At 53.3% G+C, this 17,002-nt stretch overlaps 1 protein-coding gene across 2 annotated transcripts in view; it reads left to right on the top strand.

Annotated features, from left to right (window-relative positions):
• The window catches only part of ZNF385C (zinc finger protein 385C), a 74,688-nt gene that overhangs the window by 54,479 nt on the left and 3,207 nt on the right, over positions 1-17,002 (top strand). The window contains exons 3-8 of one of the 2 annotated variants that reach the window (XM_058041523.1): positions 3,538-3,680; positions 10,778-10,888; positions 14,075-14,246; positions 14,657-14,986; positions 16,311-16,498; positions 16,646-16,744. In XM_058041523.1, coding sequence (XP_057897506.1) covers positions 3,538-3,680; positions 10,778-10,888; positions 14,075-14,246; positions 14,657-14,986; positions 16,311-16,498; positions 16,646-16,744 — 1,043 coding nt within the window. Of the gene's footprint in view, positions 1-3,537; positions 3,681-10,777; positions 10,889-14,074; positions 14,247-14,656; positions 14,987-16,310; positions 16,499-16,645; positions 16,760-17,002 lie in introns of both variants that reach the window. The other variant, XM_058041524.1, reaches the window with a different exon arrangement.

The following is a 17,002-nucleotide window of genomic DNA, read 5'->3' as shown; positions in this document are numbered from 1 at the left end:
TGGCTGTGCAGGGTGAAGGGGTGTGGGACAGGCTGGGGAGGACAGCCAGACACAGTTTGGGTGAGTTTGGGCTGAAAATTCCTTAAAATTCAGAGGGATCCCTACAAAATTAACTTGTCTGTGGGAGAGGAACCGGGCTGAGCTCCAGGTAGAGAATGTGCAGGCTGAGCTCGGTGGCTGTGCAGGGTGAAGGAGTGGGGGACAGGCTGGGGAGGACAGCCAGACACAGTTTGGGTGAGTTTGGTTAAATGTAGGGCTGAAAATTCCTTTAAATTCTGAGGGATCCCCACAACATTCACTTGAACTGGGCTGAGCTCCAGGTGGAGAATGTGCAGGCTCCAGTGTCTCTGGCTGAGCCCAGAGCAGGGGACACACAGAACCACATCAGGGACATCATGGCTTTGACACCTCTTGCTCTGGTGGCACCTGTGGACCTGGGTGGGCACAGAGACAAGCCCCCCAAACTGCAGCAGGTGCTCGTGGCAGGAACACATGGTTCCTGTGCTCCTCTCCTTGCAGCAGCCCCTTGGAATGCTCTGTCCCAGGAGGATCTGCAGTGCCAGAGCAGCAGCATTGGTGGGGAGGTGGGGGAGACAGAGCAGGGGCTGTGACAAAGAGATGAGCCACTGGGGGCCCGTTCACCCACCTGCTGCTGGCTGTGCCTGTCACCTTGCCTAAGGTCGTGTCATTCTATACAGACCTGGGACCCTGCCACTCTCCCAAAAGCAAATCTCCTTAATTGAGTGTCTAATTAATACCTAAAAATACTGCCCTCAGCTGCTGCTGGAATCTGCCCTGCAGCAAAGGTAAGGCAGGACCCACAATGCCATAGCCCTGTGACCTTGGAAAGGTGCCCAAGGAGCGTCCTGCAGGTGCCCCAGAAAAATCCTGCCCATCTGCAGGGTCTCACAGGGGGTTCTGAGCTCTCTCTACCTGCCTGGTTTATCCAGAAATGTGTTTAACCCACAAATTTGAGCTCAGGGATGTGCCAGAGAGGTTGACATATCTTCTCAGTACCATTGGTGGGCAGCATCTGCTGCAGGTGGTGGCCAATCCTGGAGTCTGTGTCCCCTCAGTGCTCATCCTGTGCCTGCCCAGTGCAGGAGCTGCTCCCCAGGGACTGAAACCTTCAGCCCAAGCATTGGCTGAGCTGCAACATCCCTTCTTGTAGGCACTGATTTTGGTGATAAGGTGGTCACCCACCTCTTGTTCATCCCATATATATATGTGTATATATATATATATATATATATATATATATATGTATGTATGTATGTATATTATATATACACATTATATATGTGTGTATATATGTATGTATATATTATATATATAAAAATATACGTGTATGTATGTATATTATATATACATTATATATGTATACTTTTAATATACATTATAGCTATATATATAAATAAAAAATATAAATATAAAAATGTGTGCATATTTATATTTATATAATTTTATAATAATAATTTGAAAAATAATTATATAAAACTATATATATATATAATATATAATATATAATATATAATATATAATATATAATATATAATATATAATATATAATATATAATATATAATATATAATATATATAACATATTATATAATATATAACATATAATATATAATATAATATTATATATAGTAATGCTAATTTATTTATTGATATATATATACATATATATTTTAATAATTGTAATAAAAAATATAATTATTTCTATATTTATATTTACCATTTTTATTATTTTTATTTTTATTTGTGTGTGTGTGTGTGTGTGTGCATATCTATATTTTATGTTTTTAAGGCCAGTGCAAACCACCCTGGCTGTGATGAGTTTCACCCCCCATGATCCAGCCCCAAATCCCTTTGCTGCTCTCTCGTGGGGCCCCGGCTGTGTGTGCTGGGTGGTCCCAGGGCAGCTCCTCTGGCGCCAGCCCATCCATCTCCAATGATTTGATGTAGAAACGCTGTTTCACGCCTCACAAGGTTAATTATGCACCCCTCACCCAGCGCTGCTCGCTGCTGCCGTGCTGTTATTTATTTATTTTGAAGCGGTTTCGCAGATTTCCCTCCTGGGCGACTCTGGAATTAACTCGATCAGTGCACGCCTGATGAAGCAAACCCTGATTCCTGCCCGGAGTCAGGCCTGGCTCGGGGATGGCTCCGGCGCCGCGGCAGAGCCGCCGCGTGCGCTCGCCCAGAAAGAGGTCGTTGGTGCCCGTGGGGCTGGCGACGAGCGCTGGCTGCTGCTCAAACCCAGGGAACCTCTCGAACTTTGGGTTTCTGATGTGGCTCACGTCCTGCACCAGCCGGGATTGGCGTGGGGAGGGTGCGGAGCAGAGCAAGGAGCAGCAGCAGCCTCGTTCTGCATGGCTGGAATTGGGGTGCTGGTGGAGAGTTTCTGCTGTGGGAGTGGGTGCTGGCCAGTCAGCCTCCCACAAGGATGTTCTCAGGTCCAGGAGGGTGGTGGGATGGGGTTGTGCTGTGCCAAGGGATCCATGATGCCTTCGAGTTGGAAAAGAACCCAAACCTCAAAAAAATCCAGAGGAACAAGGAACGCTGACCTTGTCCTTGCTGCAGGAAAAGGGATGGGGCTGTGGGTAAGGCAGGACCCACAGCCTTATCCGTGTCAACATTATCCCTCTGTCAAGGGATCCATGATGGCTTCGAGGTGGTAAAGAACCCAAACCTCAAAAAAATCCAAAGGAATGAGGAACGCTGACCCTGTCCTTGCTGCAAAAAAAGGGACGGGGCTGTGAGTGGGTTGGAGGGGTGTGAAGCCATGTGGGATGTGAGTGGGCTCTTCTGGCTCACAGCATTCTGAAACCATTTCTTATTTTTTGTGTTTGATTAGTTCATTTATTTTATTTTAGCTTTCCCCTCTCCTTGCTCCCAGAGCTGGGCAGGGACTCCCTCTGGCAGGGATGCTTCCCTTTCCTCATCATCTGTGATGCTGGGATGGGGAGCAGGCTGCAGACAAACCTCTGCCTGGCCTCCCTTCCCTCCTTCCCTCAGTCCCACGGGTGTTTTCTGTTGAAACAGAACATTATTAATAACTCTGGGCTATTTTTAAATCCCACGCTGGAGCGCGTGGTTCGTTTGCGGGGCACGGGGAGCGGCGGCTGTGCCGCAGGACTGGGGGCAGCTCTGCCTCTGCCCTGCTGGCAGCCAAATCCTCACCAGCCATGGTGAGGAGCCCTGGTGTAGCTGGTTTGGGGGAGCCCAGGGGAGGAGCTACTTCCCTGGGGGAGGTTTGGACACTTTCTGAGGCTTTGGACTCCTGCGCGTGTCCTCGCTGGGATGCGGAGGCGGCAGCATCCAGCCTGGAACTGGGGTGCTGGTTTGGAGCCTGGAAGGTTTGGAAGTTTGGAGTTTGGAGGCAAAGGGGTGCCCAGGGCCACCCTGGGCTGGGGTCTCTCCTTGGGGGGGTTCTGTGGTCCATGGTAGATGTCCCCATGTCTGGTGTGCTCTGTGCTCCTGTGCCAGCAGGGATCACCAGGGCTAACGCTGCTCTCTCCCTCTGCCTGCCCAGGTCCCTCCGGACACAGCAGTCCCCTCTTAGCATCACTGCCCATCCCTGGCCGGCCTCTCCATCCTCCCTTGGACATCAAGCACTTCCTGACCTTCAGGCTCAACGGGACATCACCGCTCAACCTCTTCCCCAACTTCAACACGGTGAGTGCCCATCTGTGGTGGTGTTCACAGGGATCCCAGGAGGAAATGACAATCTGACTCCATGTTTCAGAAGGCTGATTTATTATTTTATGATATATTTATATTATATTAAAACTATACTAAAAGAATAGAAGAAAGGATTTCATCAGAAGGCTAGCAAGGAAAGAAGTGGGATGATAACAAAAGCTTGTGGCTCTCAGAGAATCCAAGACAGCTGGACTGTGATTGGCCATTAATTAGAAACAACCAACATGGCCTAATCACAGATGCACCTGTTGCATTCCACAGCAGCAGATAACCATTGTTTGAATTTTGTTCCTGAGCCCTCTCAGCTTCTCAGAAGGAGCAATTCTAACAAAAGGATTTTTCATAAAATGTGTCTGTGACACCCAGGGAGGATGAGCATTGAATCCCTCCTCCCCTAGAGCAGTCCGTCCTCTGCTTGGCACCACTCCTTGAACCCTACCAGGTAGTTTTTGGTTCAATTCCTGGGGTCTTTGGCTGCTGGACACCAGTTCAACATGCCCACTTTGCCCTTAGCTCAGAGAGATTCCTGCCCAGCCAGAGCCTGTCAGTATCAGAATTAAAAACATGGTTCATTTTAACCAAGATCAATTGGATTTTGCCCCTGGAATCAATAGTAATAAAGTAGCTCTGGAGAGCAGTTCATTAGTTGAAAATTAAATAAGGAAAAGAAAAGAAAGAGAATGTACTACAGAGATGAGGAATGTGGCTGGTGCTGTGGATGTTGGGGGACTCAGAGTGCTGGGGGGCTGCTCCCACCCCCCATTTGGGCTCCAGATCCTGACCTTGGACCACCAACCCAGGATTCTGGGGTGAGCAATGACACAGATCTTTAGAGATGTTCCATCAGGCACTTAAACTGACATGGATGTGACCAAAGATACACCAGATATCAGGTGTGGAATGGTTTTCTCCCCATGCTGCGCTGCTCCCCCAGACTGGTCCCAGCCCCGTGGGGGTCTCTGTCACCCCTGGGTGCTGCCAGAATTGTTGTGGAGCAGGTTCTGCTCTGGGTAAGGCAGAACTCAGGGGCTGCTCCCCATCTCTGCCCCAGAGGCACTGCGTGCTGGTGTGGGGAAGATGAAACAGGAAAGCTTTATAAATATGATTGCCTGGCAAAAGATTTTGAGAATATGGAAGCTATCAGTGAGATTGAAATGAAAGCAAGCTTTGAGATCCCTCAGTTACTGAACAACTGGAAAACAATGGTATGGTCTGCTGAAGGTCCAAGGGTCAGAGCAGACCCTACAGCTTGGCAGAAGGGGCCCAAAGAGGAGTTTTTAGGGTTTAAAATGGAACACAGGGTGGTAATGTAATGATTCTTATAGGATGTATGTAAATGCTATAGGATTTGTATCTTGTACTAGATTGGTTAGTGAGAATTAGAATATTCTACGCAGAAGATTTATTGTATTGTAACAGGAACCTCACTCTCTCACCCTTTTACTCTCTCACCCTTTTACTCTCTCACCCTCTCATCCTCTCTCCCCCTCTCTTCTCTCAGCCTGCTCTGAGCTGTGTTTGGCAGCTCCCAGCAGGGCCCTGCACTTGACCCTTTGCAATAAACCCCAAATTCCTGACCTGGCTGCAGAGATCTCTCCTCTCCGTCCACCCCCACCATCCTAGCCCCCTGCACTCCTACATGCTGGTGTTTTGGGGTTCAATCAATGCCCATTGTTTTCTCTCCTGAGCCTGGAAATGGGATTTTCCTGAGCCCCCTCCCTGCTCACTCGCCTTTAGTGAGTGGCTTTGAGCTTAAACGTGCTCAGAAGATGCAAATTATCACCAAGATCCTCAAAGACAGTCCAGAAATCAGGCACAGGATTCCTGTTGCTGTTGAATGGATTCGGGCTCTGAGTCCTTTATGTTTATGCTCTTTTGAAGCCCCAGCCCAGCCTCTCCCCGGGCTAATGAGCTGGAACACGGGACAGGAGGGGTTTTGATGCCATTATAGCTCCTGCTTTCTGTCTGGGCTCTTTTTTTAGTCTCTGGAGTCAGGAGTGAACTTGACCCAACGCCTGCTGTCCTCCCCTCTTGGCTCCCACCTGCCGCTGCCTCACCCACGGCTGTTGCCTTAAAAAAATCTCTCATTTGGAAAATGAATCTGGAACCTGCTGATGGCTGCTGTGCTCCACGTGGATGGGGCACACACACACACAGATGCCAGGGGAGGCTGTCCCTACTGTGTGGGCACCTGGAGCCACTCTGAGCTCGGAGCTGAGCCCGGTGTGTGCTGCTGGCTGATGGCCCAGGGGCAGGAGCTGCTCTTTGGGGGTGTCTGTGCTGGAGATGGGGCCAAAAGAGGCTGGGAGAGGTGCAGGGTGTGCCAGGGTGGTGGTTCTGAGGAGCCAAGCAGAGCTTTCATCCCAAAGGATGAGGGGCTGGAGCATCCCTGCATCCCTGAGCTGCTCTAGAGGAGCCAGAGGAGAGCTTCCATCCCTCAGGGTGAGGGGCTGGGACATCCCTGCAGCCTGAGCTGTTCTAGAGGAGCCAGAGGAGAGCTTCCATCCCTCATGATGTGGGGCTGGAGCATCCCTGCATCCCTGAGCTGTTCTGGAGGAGTCAGAGCAGAGCTTCCATCCCTCATGATGTGGGGCTGGAGCATCCCTGCATCCCTGAGCTGTTCTGGAGGACTCAGAGCAGAGCTTCCATCCCTCATGATGTGGGGCTGGAGCATCCCTGCAGTCTGAGCTGCTCTCCAAGCTCTGGAGGAGCCAGGGGAGAGTTTCCATCCCTCAGGATGAGGAACTGGGACATCCCTGCAGCCTGAGCTGCTCTCCAAGCTCTGGAGGAGCCAGAGCAGAGCTTCCATCCCTCAAGGTGAAGGGCTGGGACATCCCTGCAGCCTGAGCTGCTCTGGAGGAGTCAGAGCAGAGCTTCCATCCCTCAGGGTGAAGGGCTGGGACATCCCTGCAGCCTGAGCTGCTCTGAGGAGCCAGAGCAGAGCTTCCATCCCTCAGGATGTGGGGCTGGGACATCCCTGCAGCCTGAGCTGCTCTGAGGAGCCAGAGCAGAGCTTCCATCCCTCAGGATGTGGGGCTGGGACATCCCTGCATCCCAAGCCAGGCTGGTCAGGCTCCACTTGAGGGGACAGGGATGGAAGGATCAGTCAGGGTCTGCCCTTTGCTGAGGTTGCTGCCACATTGCAGCAGGATCTGGGGGTTCTGTTTTCGTGCCCTGCATGGCTGGAGGTGCAGTGAGGGCTCAGAGGTGCCCTGCAGAGCAGGAGCTGTTTGCTCTGCCCAGCAGAACACTCCCAGCAGGTCACTGGGCTCCCATGAACCCAGCAGATGTTTTACTCCAGAGCCAACAAAACCCTTCCAGGCTGCCTCCTGTCACTTAGAGCAACAACCAGGGGGGGAAAAAAGCCCTCTCAGCACTTTCCTTGCTCCTTCCCTCAGCTCGGGATGCTGCAAATCCCCAGGACCCAGCAGTGCCTGGTCAAACTCAGTCAGCAGACAGGATCTGAGGGGATGCTGCATCCCTGTGAATTCCTGCCCTGACCTCAGTGGCCACAGCACAGGGGTGGCTATTTATATCAGCAGGAACATCCAGGGATAAATAAAGTAATGTGAGTCAATGGGAATTGAGTATAAAGCTGGGATCTTTATTGCCCAAGACTGCTGTGCCCAAAGCCACCTCTGCTGCTGGCTCCATTCCTTTGGGAACTGCCAGGAGGAGCCTCAATCCCTGGCTGCAGGCACTGGTAAGTGCCCCCCCACAGGAGCTGGGGGGGCTTTTGCATGTCTGGGAGAGCTGTGGCAGGGAGGGACAGAGGGGTGTTTGTGTTTGGGGTTGGGGAGAAGCACGAGGCCTCTCAGGTGTGCTTGGGGTGGGCTGGACCTGGGCTGGGCTTCTGGTAAAGCCCCTGGGACCATGAGTGCTCCCATGGGGTGGGCAGCTTGAGGCAGAGCTGGTGTTCACTTTGGGACAGCAGGAGCAGAAATGAGTGTTCTGGCCAGCCCAGCCCCTGGTGTGTGAGTCTGTGCCTGTTGCATGCGCTCTGGTGGACACAGCTCCTTGCTGTGCCACGGGGTGGACTTGGCACAAGCACAAGAAAGATTCAGGTTGGTGCCACCACCCTGGCATAACCCCAGGAGGATGAGGAGTCCCTGTGCTGGGGCTGTTCAGCACCACCACCACCAGTGTAGTTGAGGCTCAAATGCCTCTTCATTTATATGCCAGAAAAGTGAGTAAAATCTCATGGCAAACAAGCACTTCGTTAATCACCTGCTCTTACCATTCTGCTCACTCTTGGAAAGGAATTTGGGGTCTTGCATGAGGAGGATGAGGAGACCCTGTGCTGGGGCTGTTCAGATGTGGCTCAGATGTGTCCCACTGGCTTCATCACTGGTTTGTGATGACACCAAGAGAGTCCCTGGCCTCATTTGTGTCCTTGTGCCAGCATCTCCCTTTCCTCTGCATCCTCCTGTGATCCCCACCCTGCTCAGGGTGTGGATGAGCCCATGGGAGCTGCCAGGGCTTGGTGGGTACAACCAGCTGGAACTGATGGGAAGGTTGGAGCCGTTTTTCTTTTCTGAATAGAAAAGTTGGTGTTTCTCTGGAAAATAAGTCCAGGCCCAGCATCCCAGCAGCATGGGGGTGCTGCCAGCAGCATGTTGCAATGTTTGCTGTCAGGCATGGAGCAGCACCTTGGCCATCTGCAGCTTCCCCCAGGTCTCTGCTGAACCCCAAATGCCTCTTCATTTATATGCCAGATAAGTGAGTAAAATCTCACAGCAAACAGGCACTTCATTAATCACCTGCTCTTACCATTCTGCTCACTCCTGGAAAGGAATTTGGGGTCTTGATAATGGTGCTGTTGTCCAGGCATGTGCCTCGAAGACTGATGCACCTGTCTGGGCAGTGAAATAGCTTTGCAGAGAAATATGATCACTGAAAACCCCTGGCTCTCCTGACAGCAGGGCTCAGATAAGATAATCTCCCTGTGCCACAGGCTAGGGAACAATACTTGCATTATAGATTGGAGCCACGCTCAGACAAAGAGCTTATTCTTATGTTTTCTTCCTTAATAAATGCATTTTGTTAAAAACAATTATGGCTTTTGGAAGCAGTTTGGTGCTTGGGCTGTGGAATGAGGCCGAGCCCTGGGGTGAGACAGACGGGCTGGGGGCTGGCACTGGCCACAGGCTTGGCCCCACCACAGCCCTGGGCAGGCTGGAGGACAGACAGACTCCTGGCAGGGCACTGAGGGGTTCTGTGTGTGCCCAGCCTGGTGACTGAGTTGTCATTGCTGGGTTTGAGAGGGTGGAAAGCACATCTGGGCAGCAGTGGGGCAGCCCAGAGGGGCTTTTGTGGGCTCTGTATCTTGGGTGTCCCTCCTGTATCTTGGGTGTCCCTCCTATATCTTGGGTGTCACTCTATCTTGGGTGTCCCTCGTGCCCTGGCACCCCTGTGGGCTCTCAGTGCCCTGTGGGCTGGCACACATGGCCCTGCTCGTGCCTTTGGCACTGCATGGGGACATCCCAACTCTCTGGTGAGGAGCACATGGAGAATGAACGGCCACATTCTTGTTTTGGCCACCTCTGTCCCCCATTTTGGTGGTTTCTGCTCCTGTTGAGGGTAAGAGTAGCCAGTGAGGTTCAAACAGAAACTGGTAATTTGTCATCTGTGGCACAAATGTCTGTGTGGGGGGAGAGGGGACTTGGGCACACACTGGTGCAGATGGGGCCTCATCCCTTCTGCCAGACCCCAGCCAACATTCAGACCTGGTGGATTTGATGGATCCAGGCCTGGTGGATTTGATGGATCCAGGCCTGGTGGATTTGATGGATCCAGGCCGGGTGGATTTGTTGGATCCAGGCCTGGTGGATTTGATGGATCCAGGCCTGGTGGATTTGTTGGATCCAGGCCTGGTGGATTTGTTGGATCCAGGCCTGGTGGATTTGTTGGATCCAGGCATGGTGGATTTGATGGATTCAGGCCTGGTGGATTTGATGGATCCAGGCATGGTGGATTTGTTGGATCCAGGCCTGGTGGATTTGTTGGATCCAGGCATGGTGGATTTGATGGATCCAGGCCTGGTGGATTTGTTGGATCCAGGCCTGGTGGATTTGTTGGATCCAGGCATGGTGGATTTGATGGATCCAGGCATGGTGGATTTGTTGGATCCAGTCATGGTGGATTTGATGGATCCAGGCCTGGTGGATTTGTTGGATCCAGACCTGGTGGATTTGTTGGATCCAGGCCTGGTTTGAGCAGGACAGGAGCCAGTGTTCCCACAGCACCTTGCCCTGTGCAGGGGAGCCTCCATGGCTGCATCCCCTCAGCAGATGCATCCCCTGCCCCTTGCAGCCACCCCTGTGAGCTCTGTGGCCTTGGCAGTGGCTCCTTGGGAGTGTGACAGGCCTGGGGGTCACCAGGTCATGGTGCCACATTGGGGCAGCCATCAGGACACCCCAGAATCTCTGATGGTCACAGTGATCCCAGGATGTGTCAGAAAGTCTCTTTTCCCAGCCTGGTCATTGAAGAAGGAGTCAGAATTCTTCAGTTCTCGTTCTCAAGGTTGTTTATTGTTTCTTATCTATAAAATTCTTTCTCTGACCCACTGAGGTCTCTCTGGCAGGTTGGGTTGAGGCACACTGGTGTTATCTTTTTATACTAAAAACCACATGTACAATATTTACCATAACTTCCCAATACCTATCACCTATGTTAGACAGTGAGCTTCTACTCTAAACCAATCCAAAAGTGCCAACATCACCCAGAAGATGGAGGCCAAGAAGAAGAAGGAGAAAGAGTGGATGAGCCCAGATTCCTCCATCTTGCCTCCTGAACCCCCATTCTAAAAACCCAAAAAAAATCTATTTTTTCACCCTTTGATAAATTCACTATCATTCTACTTAAACTCTTTTGACTTGTAATTCTTCATATAGAGGTTGGTAATTGTTTTTCCATGGGTCACAATCAAAGGCACAGGGTCTTGGGCTCTGTGCCAGGGTCTCTGAGCCCCCTGGGTAGGGTCTGGAGTCCTCCAGGGCAGCCAGAGGGATGTCCTGGGTTCCAAGGAGGACACACAGCAGCCCTGCCTCCCTCCCTGGCTGCCCTTGCAGATGGACCCGGTGCAGAAGGCAGTGATCAGCCACACCTTCGGCGTGCCCGCCCCGCTCAAGAAGAAGCAATTCATCTCCTGCAACATCTGCCACCTGCGCTTCAACTCTGCTGTGAGTGGGGCCACCCCTGGGGCTGGGGGTGAGGGGGGACACGGGGCCAGCCCCTGCCGGGGGTGTCCCCAAAAATGGGTCAGGGTCATCCATCCCCTGGGTCAGTCCTATCCATCCCCTGGTCACTCTCATCCATCCCCTGGTCAGTCCCATCCATCCCTGGGTCAGTCCCATCCATCCCTGGGTCACTCTCACCCATCCCTGGGTCAGTCTCATCCGTCCCTGGGTCACTCTCACCCATCCCTGGGTCAGTCCCATCCATCCCCTGGGTCACTCTCACCCATCTCTGGGTCGCTCTCACCCATCCATGGGTCAGTCTCATCCATCCCTGGGTCAGTCCTATCCATCCCCTGGGTCATTCTCACCCATCCCTGGGTCAGTCTCATCCATCCCTGGGTCACTCCCATCCATCCCCTGGGTCAGTCCCATCCATCCCCTGGTCACTCTCACCCATCCCTGGGTCACTCTCATCCATCCCTGGGTCACTCTCACCCATTTCTGGGTCTGTCCCATCCATCCCCTGGGTCAGGCTGACCCATCCCCTGGGTCAGTCTGATCTGTGCCCTGGGTCACTCTCATGCATCCCTGGGTCACTCCCATCCGTTCCTGGGTCAGTCTCACCCATCCCTGGGTCACTCTCATCCATCCCTGGTCAGTCTTACCCATCCCTGGGTCAGTCCCATCCATCCCTGGGTCACTCTCATCCATTCCTGGGTCACTCTCACCCATCCCTGGGTCACTCTCATCCATCCCCTGGGTCACTCTCATGCATCCCTGGGTGACTCTCATCTATCCCCTGGGTCACTCTCATCCATCTCTGGGTCACTCTCACACATCCCCTGGTCAGTCCCATCCATCCCTGGGTCACTCTCACCCATCCCTGGGTCACTCTCATCCATCCCTGGGTCAGTCCCATCCATTCCTGGGTCACTCTCACCCATCCCTGGGTCACTCTCACCCATCCCTGGGTCACTCTCATCCATCCCTGGTCAGTCTCACCCATCCCTGGGTCAGTCTCATCCATCCCCTGGGTCACTCTCACCCATCCCCTGGTCAGTCCCATCCACTGGATCTGCAGTGCTTGGTTCCCATCTGGGCTCCTGGAGCTGCTCCTGCCTGCAGAGGAGCCACCCCAGCCTGGCCATGCTGGATCTGCAGTGCCTGGGGCTGCTGCTGCTGCTCTGACAGCAAAAATCCCTGGTTCTGGGCTTCATGATTCCACTCCATAGCCAAGCAGCTCAGGACAAGCATTGCTCCCTTGATTGCTTCCCTGTTTCAGGCCGCTTCCCAGCTAGAGGTGCTGTGCCAGGAGGGTCAGTCCCACAATGTGCTCCCATGCCCCTATTCCTGCTCTGTCCATGTCCCTGCAGGTCCCCCTGGCTGGCCCAGACCCTCACAGCCCTCACAGTGTTCCAGCATGGAGCCTGTGACCTACTTTGGCTGCACCCAGCCCTGTTTTCCAGGGGCAGTTTATTGTCTTTGCTAATGAGGCACCAACGCTTGGACTCGCCCTTTGCTTTCCCACATACCAGCCCCTTTCCCAGCCCTTGGGAAGCCACAGGGGGAGGGAAGGGGAGGGATGGGCTGGGATGCTTCCCCCTGCCGAGCCCAGGAATCCTCAGCTGGCCCCCAGGAATGCTGTGCAAATTAATCTGTCCCACTCAGGGGTACAGTGTCTGATTCAGACTGGGGTTCCACTCCATAAATTGCCAAAACGGGGTTGTTTGGGGGGGGGACAACGCAGCATTGTCCCTGCTGGGAGGACATCAGTGTTCAGGGGAATTATTTTTGCAGCCATTTTTATCAGTTTGGTGCAGACACAAATCCATCAGAGTCACGCTTCATTATCCTGTGCTCACTGAGAGAGAGGAGCTGGGGACATGAACCATGTGTTGGACACCCTTAGGATACACTGGGTGATGTCTCCTCCCCACCAAAAAACCTCTTTATTTCATTTTTACAGCAACAATTCATTGTAGGTTTCTGGAGTCATAAATTCTGCCTGAAAGCTGCTTTGAGGAGTGACTTGATGCATTTAATCAGAGCAGGGTCCTTATCTCTCCAAGCAAGCCATGTGCTGATATCTTAGAGAGTGATACCTTGGCCTCAATGTCTTGGTGTCAGAGGAGGCTGGGGAGAGGAGGGAAAGGACTCTGTGCTACATCCTAGTGCTAAAAACCCTCTGTGCTACAGCCCAGTGCCAATACCCCCTCTCTGTGCTACACCCCACTGCTAAAACTCCTCTGTGCTACACCCCAGTGCTTAAACCCTTGTGTGCTACACCTCACTGCCAAAAAAAACCCTCTGTGCTACACCCCAGTGCCAAAAACCTCTCTGAGGTGCTATACCTCAGTCCCAACATTTCCTCTGTGCTACAGCCCACTCCCAAAAACCCCTCTGTGCCACACCCCAGTGCCAAAAAACCCCTCTATGCTACACCTCACTACGAAAACTCTTGTGTGCTACACCCCACTCCCAAAACACCCCTTTGTGCTACACCTTATTCCCATTACCTCTTCTGTGCTACACCCCACTGTAAAAATTCCTTTGTGCTACACCCCACTGCCAAAATCCCTCTCTGCTACAACCCACTGCTACAAACCCCTCTGTACTACACCCCACTGCCAACACCCCTTTGTGCTACACCCCAGTGCTAAAATCCCTCTGTGCTATACCCCACTCCCAACACCTCCTATCTGCTACACCCCACTGCCTAAACAAAACCCCTTTTTGCTCCACCTCACTCCCAACGCACCCCTGTGCTACACCTCATTCCCAACACCCTTCTCTGTGCTACACCCCACTCCCAAAACACCCCCTGTGCTACACCCCACTGTAAAAATTCCTTTGTGCTATGCCCCACTGCCAAAACCCCTCTGTGCTTAAACCCTTGTGTGCTACACCTCACTGCCAAAAAACCCCTCTGTGCTACACCCCAGTGCCAAAACCTCACTGTGCTACACCCCACTCCCAAAATCCCTCTGTGCTACACCTCATTCCTAACACCCCTCTCTGTTCTACACCCCACTGCCAACCCCCTTTGCAGTGCTCCTACCCTGGGGTTGGGTGGCACCAGGTGAGGTGGCTGCACCAGAAACCTGCCTGAGCGGCCAGTCCTGCCTCTGAGCCCTTCCCCTGCCCATGTCCGTGTGTCTGTCCGTCACAGCCATCCCTCTCTGCCCCCAGAACCAGGCTGAAGCCCACTACAAGGGCCACAAGCACGCGCGGAGGCTGAAGGCCATCGAGGCCATGAAGAACAAGCAGAAGGTGGTGGGGGCTGCAGCGGGGACCCCTGGCCAGGACAGCACAGCCGAGCTGGCCCCCAGCCCCGTGGGCAGTGGGGAGCTGGGCAGCACAGGTACAGGAGGGGCTGAGGAGGCTGGGGTTGGGGTGGCAGAGGTGTCACCTGAGCTCCTGCAGGGAACAGGGGGTGTTTTCCCTGTGGTTTGGAACAGGGGGTGTTTTCCCTGTGGTTTGGTGTCTCTGGGAGTGAGCCCTGTCCCACACACCCCCAGGGCTCTGCCACATGCAGGGATGGGCTGGTGAAAGCTGTGGCAGCACCAGGGTTTGGTGCTGAGCCCCGCTTGCATGCACTGGAGAGAACAGCTGTAATGAGACCTGGGGATGCATGCACACCTCTGGAATGGTCTTGGGGAAGATGGGGGAGCTCCCTGAAATCCAGAAAACCTGTTCAGGCACAGAGAACTTTCTCTTTGTGCCCATTTCTTTCTCTTTTCCTCTTTCCCCCTTTCCTTTTTGTCCCACCAGCTGATGCCAGTAGCCCACAGGAGTCGGAGGGCGAGGGCAGCAGCCTGGCACTGGTGCCCAGCACTGAGGAGTCACCAGTGGAGCTGCCAGGCAGTGTCGCCCCTCTGGGCTCCCCACCAGCCTCTGAGCTGTCAGAGGGCACCTCAGATGCCACCAGCGTGGCCTCCTCATCAGCCCAGGCAGCCGAGGCACAGGCAGCTGAGTCAGGCAGCAGCGTCAGCTCGGCCCCTGAGAGCGAGAAAGAGGGGAAAAAGAGCAAACAGCACCTGTACTGTCCCACCTGCAAGGTGACCGTCAACTCCCTGTCCCAGCTGGAGGCTCACAACACTGGTAAGGGCATTTTTGGGGGGCAGGGGGACAGGGGGATGGGCCCCTGCCACTTTATTGGGGCTCAAGCAGCCTTGCAATGAAGTAGCAAGCATTAATGAGTGTTGCTGTAATTAAAAAACATTCATTAAAATGACCTGCATAGATAAGTCATAGGGCTTTACCAGGGCTTCACCTTCTAGGGTGAATTTTCATCAGGTCAAACACTCTTATTGTTCACGTCTCAATTAAGGACTTTTAATCAAGTGATTGAGGCTACTTTATTTTCCATTTAGCTTGAAGCTGATAGTCAGGGCTTCTTCCAAACATGGAATAATACTTCCCAAAGCAGCCTGGCGGTTTGGGCTTGTGGAGAAGACCCCTGGTAATGCAATGAGCTGTGGAACCCATAGCCCAAAATGACTCCTGGGCTCTGTGGGGCAGCCCTTTGGGGTGGGCATCTGTGGGAGCTGCTGAGGGTCCCCCAGTGTGGTGCCAGCCATGGTACTGGCATCCCCAGTGGGGTTTGTGGGCAGTTCCAGCTCCTGGCTCACCTCTTTCTCTAGAGGATGCTTAAGCTGGGCACCCCAAATTTAAATGGAAGCCCCTTTTAAATACTGGGGAGCAATTCCTGCCACCCCACTGCAGCTGCCGTGGGCAGGGTTGGCTCAGGACACTGCTGTGGCTTAGCTGCAGACGTGTCCTTTTGCTTTTGTCAGCTCCAGTTACAAATTCAGGAGCTGATTTGGGGGAAAAAGAACAAACAAATAAACAAACAAGCAAACAAACATTTGCAGGCTGGCGCTGCTCTGTGGCTGTCACACAGCTCCTTAATAAACAGAATGAATTAGCAGGGGCTTAAATTACTTGCTCCCCATGCACCCTCGTCAGGGACAGGACAGAGCACCCTGTCCCCAGGTGTGCAGGGATCTTGGGTTCCTCCTTCCCCACCTGCTGTGACCCTGCTGAGCTATTCCTGGCTCTGCTGTGACCTTGGGCACGGCTCAGATGCTGCAGACTGTGCTAACGCCCGGGGACAGGCGACAGGCTCCAGCACACGCTGGAAATAGCAAAGAGCAGCTTCTCCAAAGCTGCCTCGTGCAGGGGGGGTCTCTGGGAACATGAGCATCCCCGCTCTGCCTGCGACGTGCAGTTTGGCAGGGTTTGGCAGCGGGTTGTGCAGCAATGGTGAAAGTCTGGGTTCCACAGCTCTGTGTGCCCTCTGCCTGCAAGTGCTGCTGGGCACGGGTTGGTGCTGTTGGAGGGCACTGTTCCTGCTGGGTATCCCATGCTCCTGCTGCTGGGGCACTGGCACGGGGCTGGCTCGCTGAGTGTCCCCTCCTGGCAGGCGCCAAGCACAAGTCCATGCTGGAAGGGCACGGCGCCCAGCTGCGGCGAGGCCGGGGCAAGCTGCTCTCCCGGGCAGGGCACAAGTCCAAGCGCATCGGGAACAAGGGCAGCATCAACATCCAGAACAAGGCCTTCCACTGCCAAGTGTGCGAGATCTACGTCAACTCCGAGACCCAGCTCAAGCAGGTGACGATGCCCTGGGAGAGCCTGGGCACCGGGTGTGGGTGTGGAGGGACTCAGGGTATCTGTGGGTGCCTGGTGTCCCCACACACCTGAGCCACACGGTGCCCTGGCTGTCCTGGCTCCCAGTGATCCTGCTGTTTTCCTCCCCAGCACATGAGCAGCCGGAGGCACAAAGACAGGCTGGCAGGGAAGCCACCCAAGCCCAAGTACAGCCCCTACAACAAGCTGCAGAAGAATGCTGCCCTCGCAGTGAGTATTCTCAAGGTACCTGTCTCCCTGCACAGCACTTGGTTTGCTCACAGAGCCTCACTCACAGCCATCCTTTCAGTGAGTTACGGGAGCTGCTTCTCTTAAACCTCAACTTCCCTCACCGTGACCGTGTTCACAGGGATTCTTGGAGGAGGGAAGAGACAAGGATCTGACTCCATGTTTCAGAAGGCTTGATTTATTATTTTATGATATATATTACATTAAAACTATACTAAAAGAATAGAAGAAAGGATTTCA

The sequence above is a fragment of the Melospiza georgiana genome, chromosome 28 (assembly GCF_028018845.1).
Source record: "Melospiza georgiana isolate bMelGeo1 chromosome 28, bMelGeo1.pri, whole genome shotgun sequence".
NCBI classification, from domain to species: Eukaryota; Metazoa; Chordata; class Aves; order Passeriformes; family Passerellidae; genus Melospiza; species Melospiza georgiana.
Note: the sequence above shows the minus strand (reverse complement) of the source record. Positions and strands in the feature narration are given on the sequence as shown.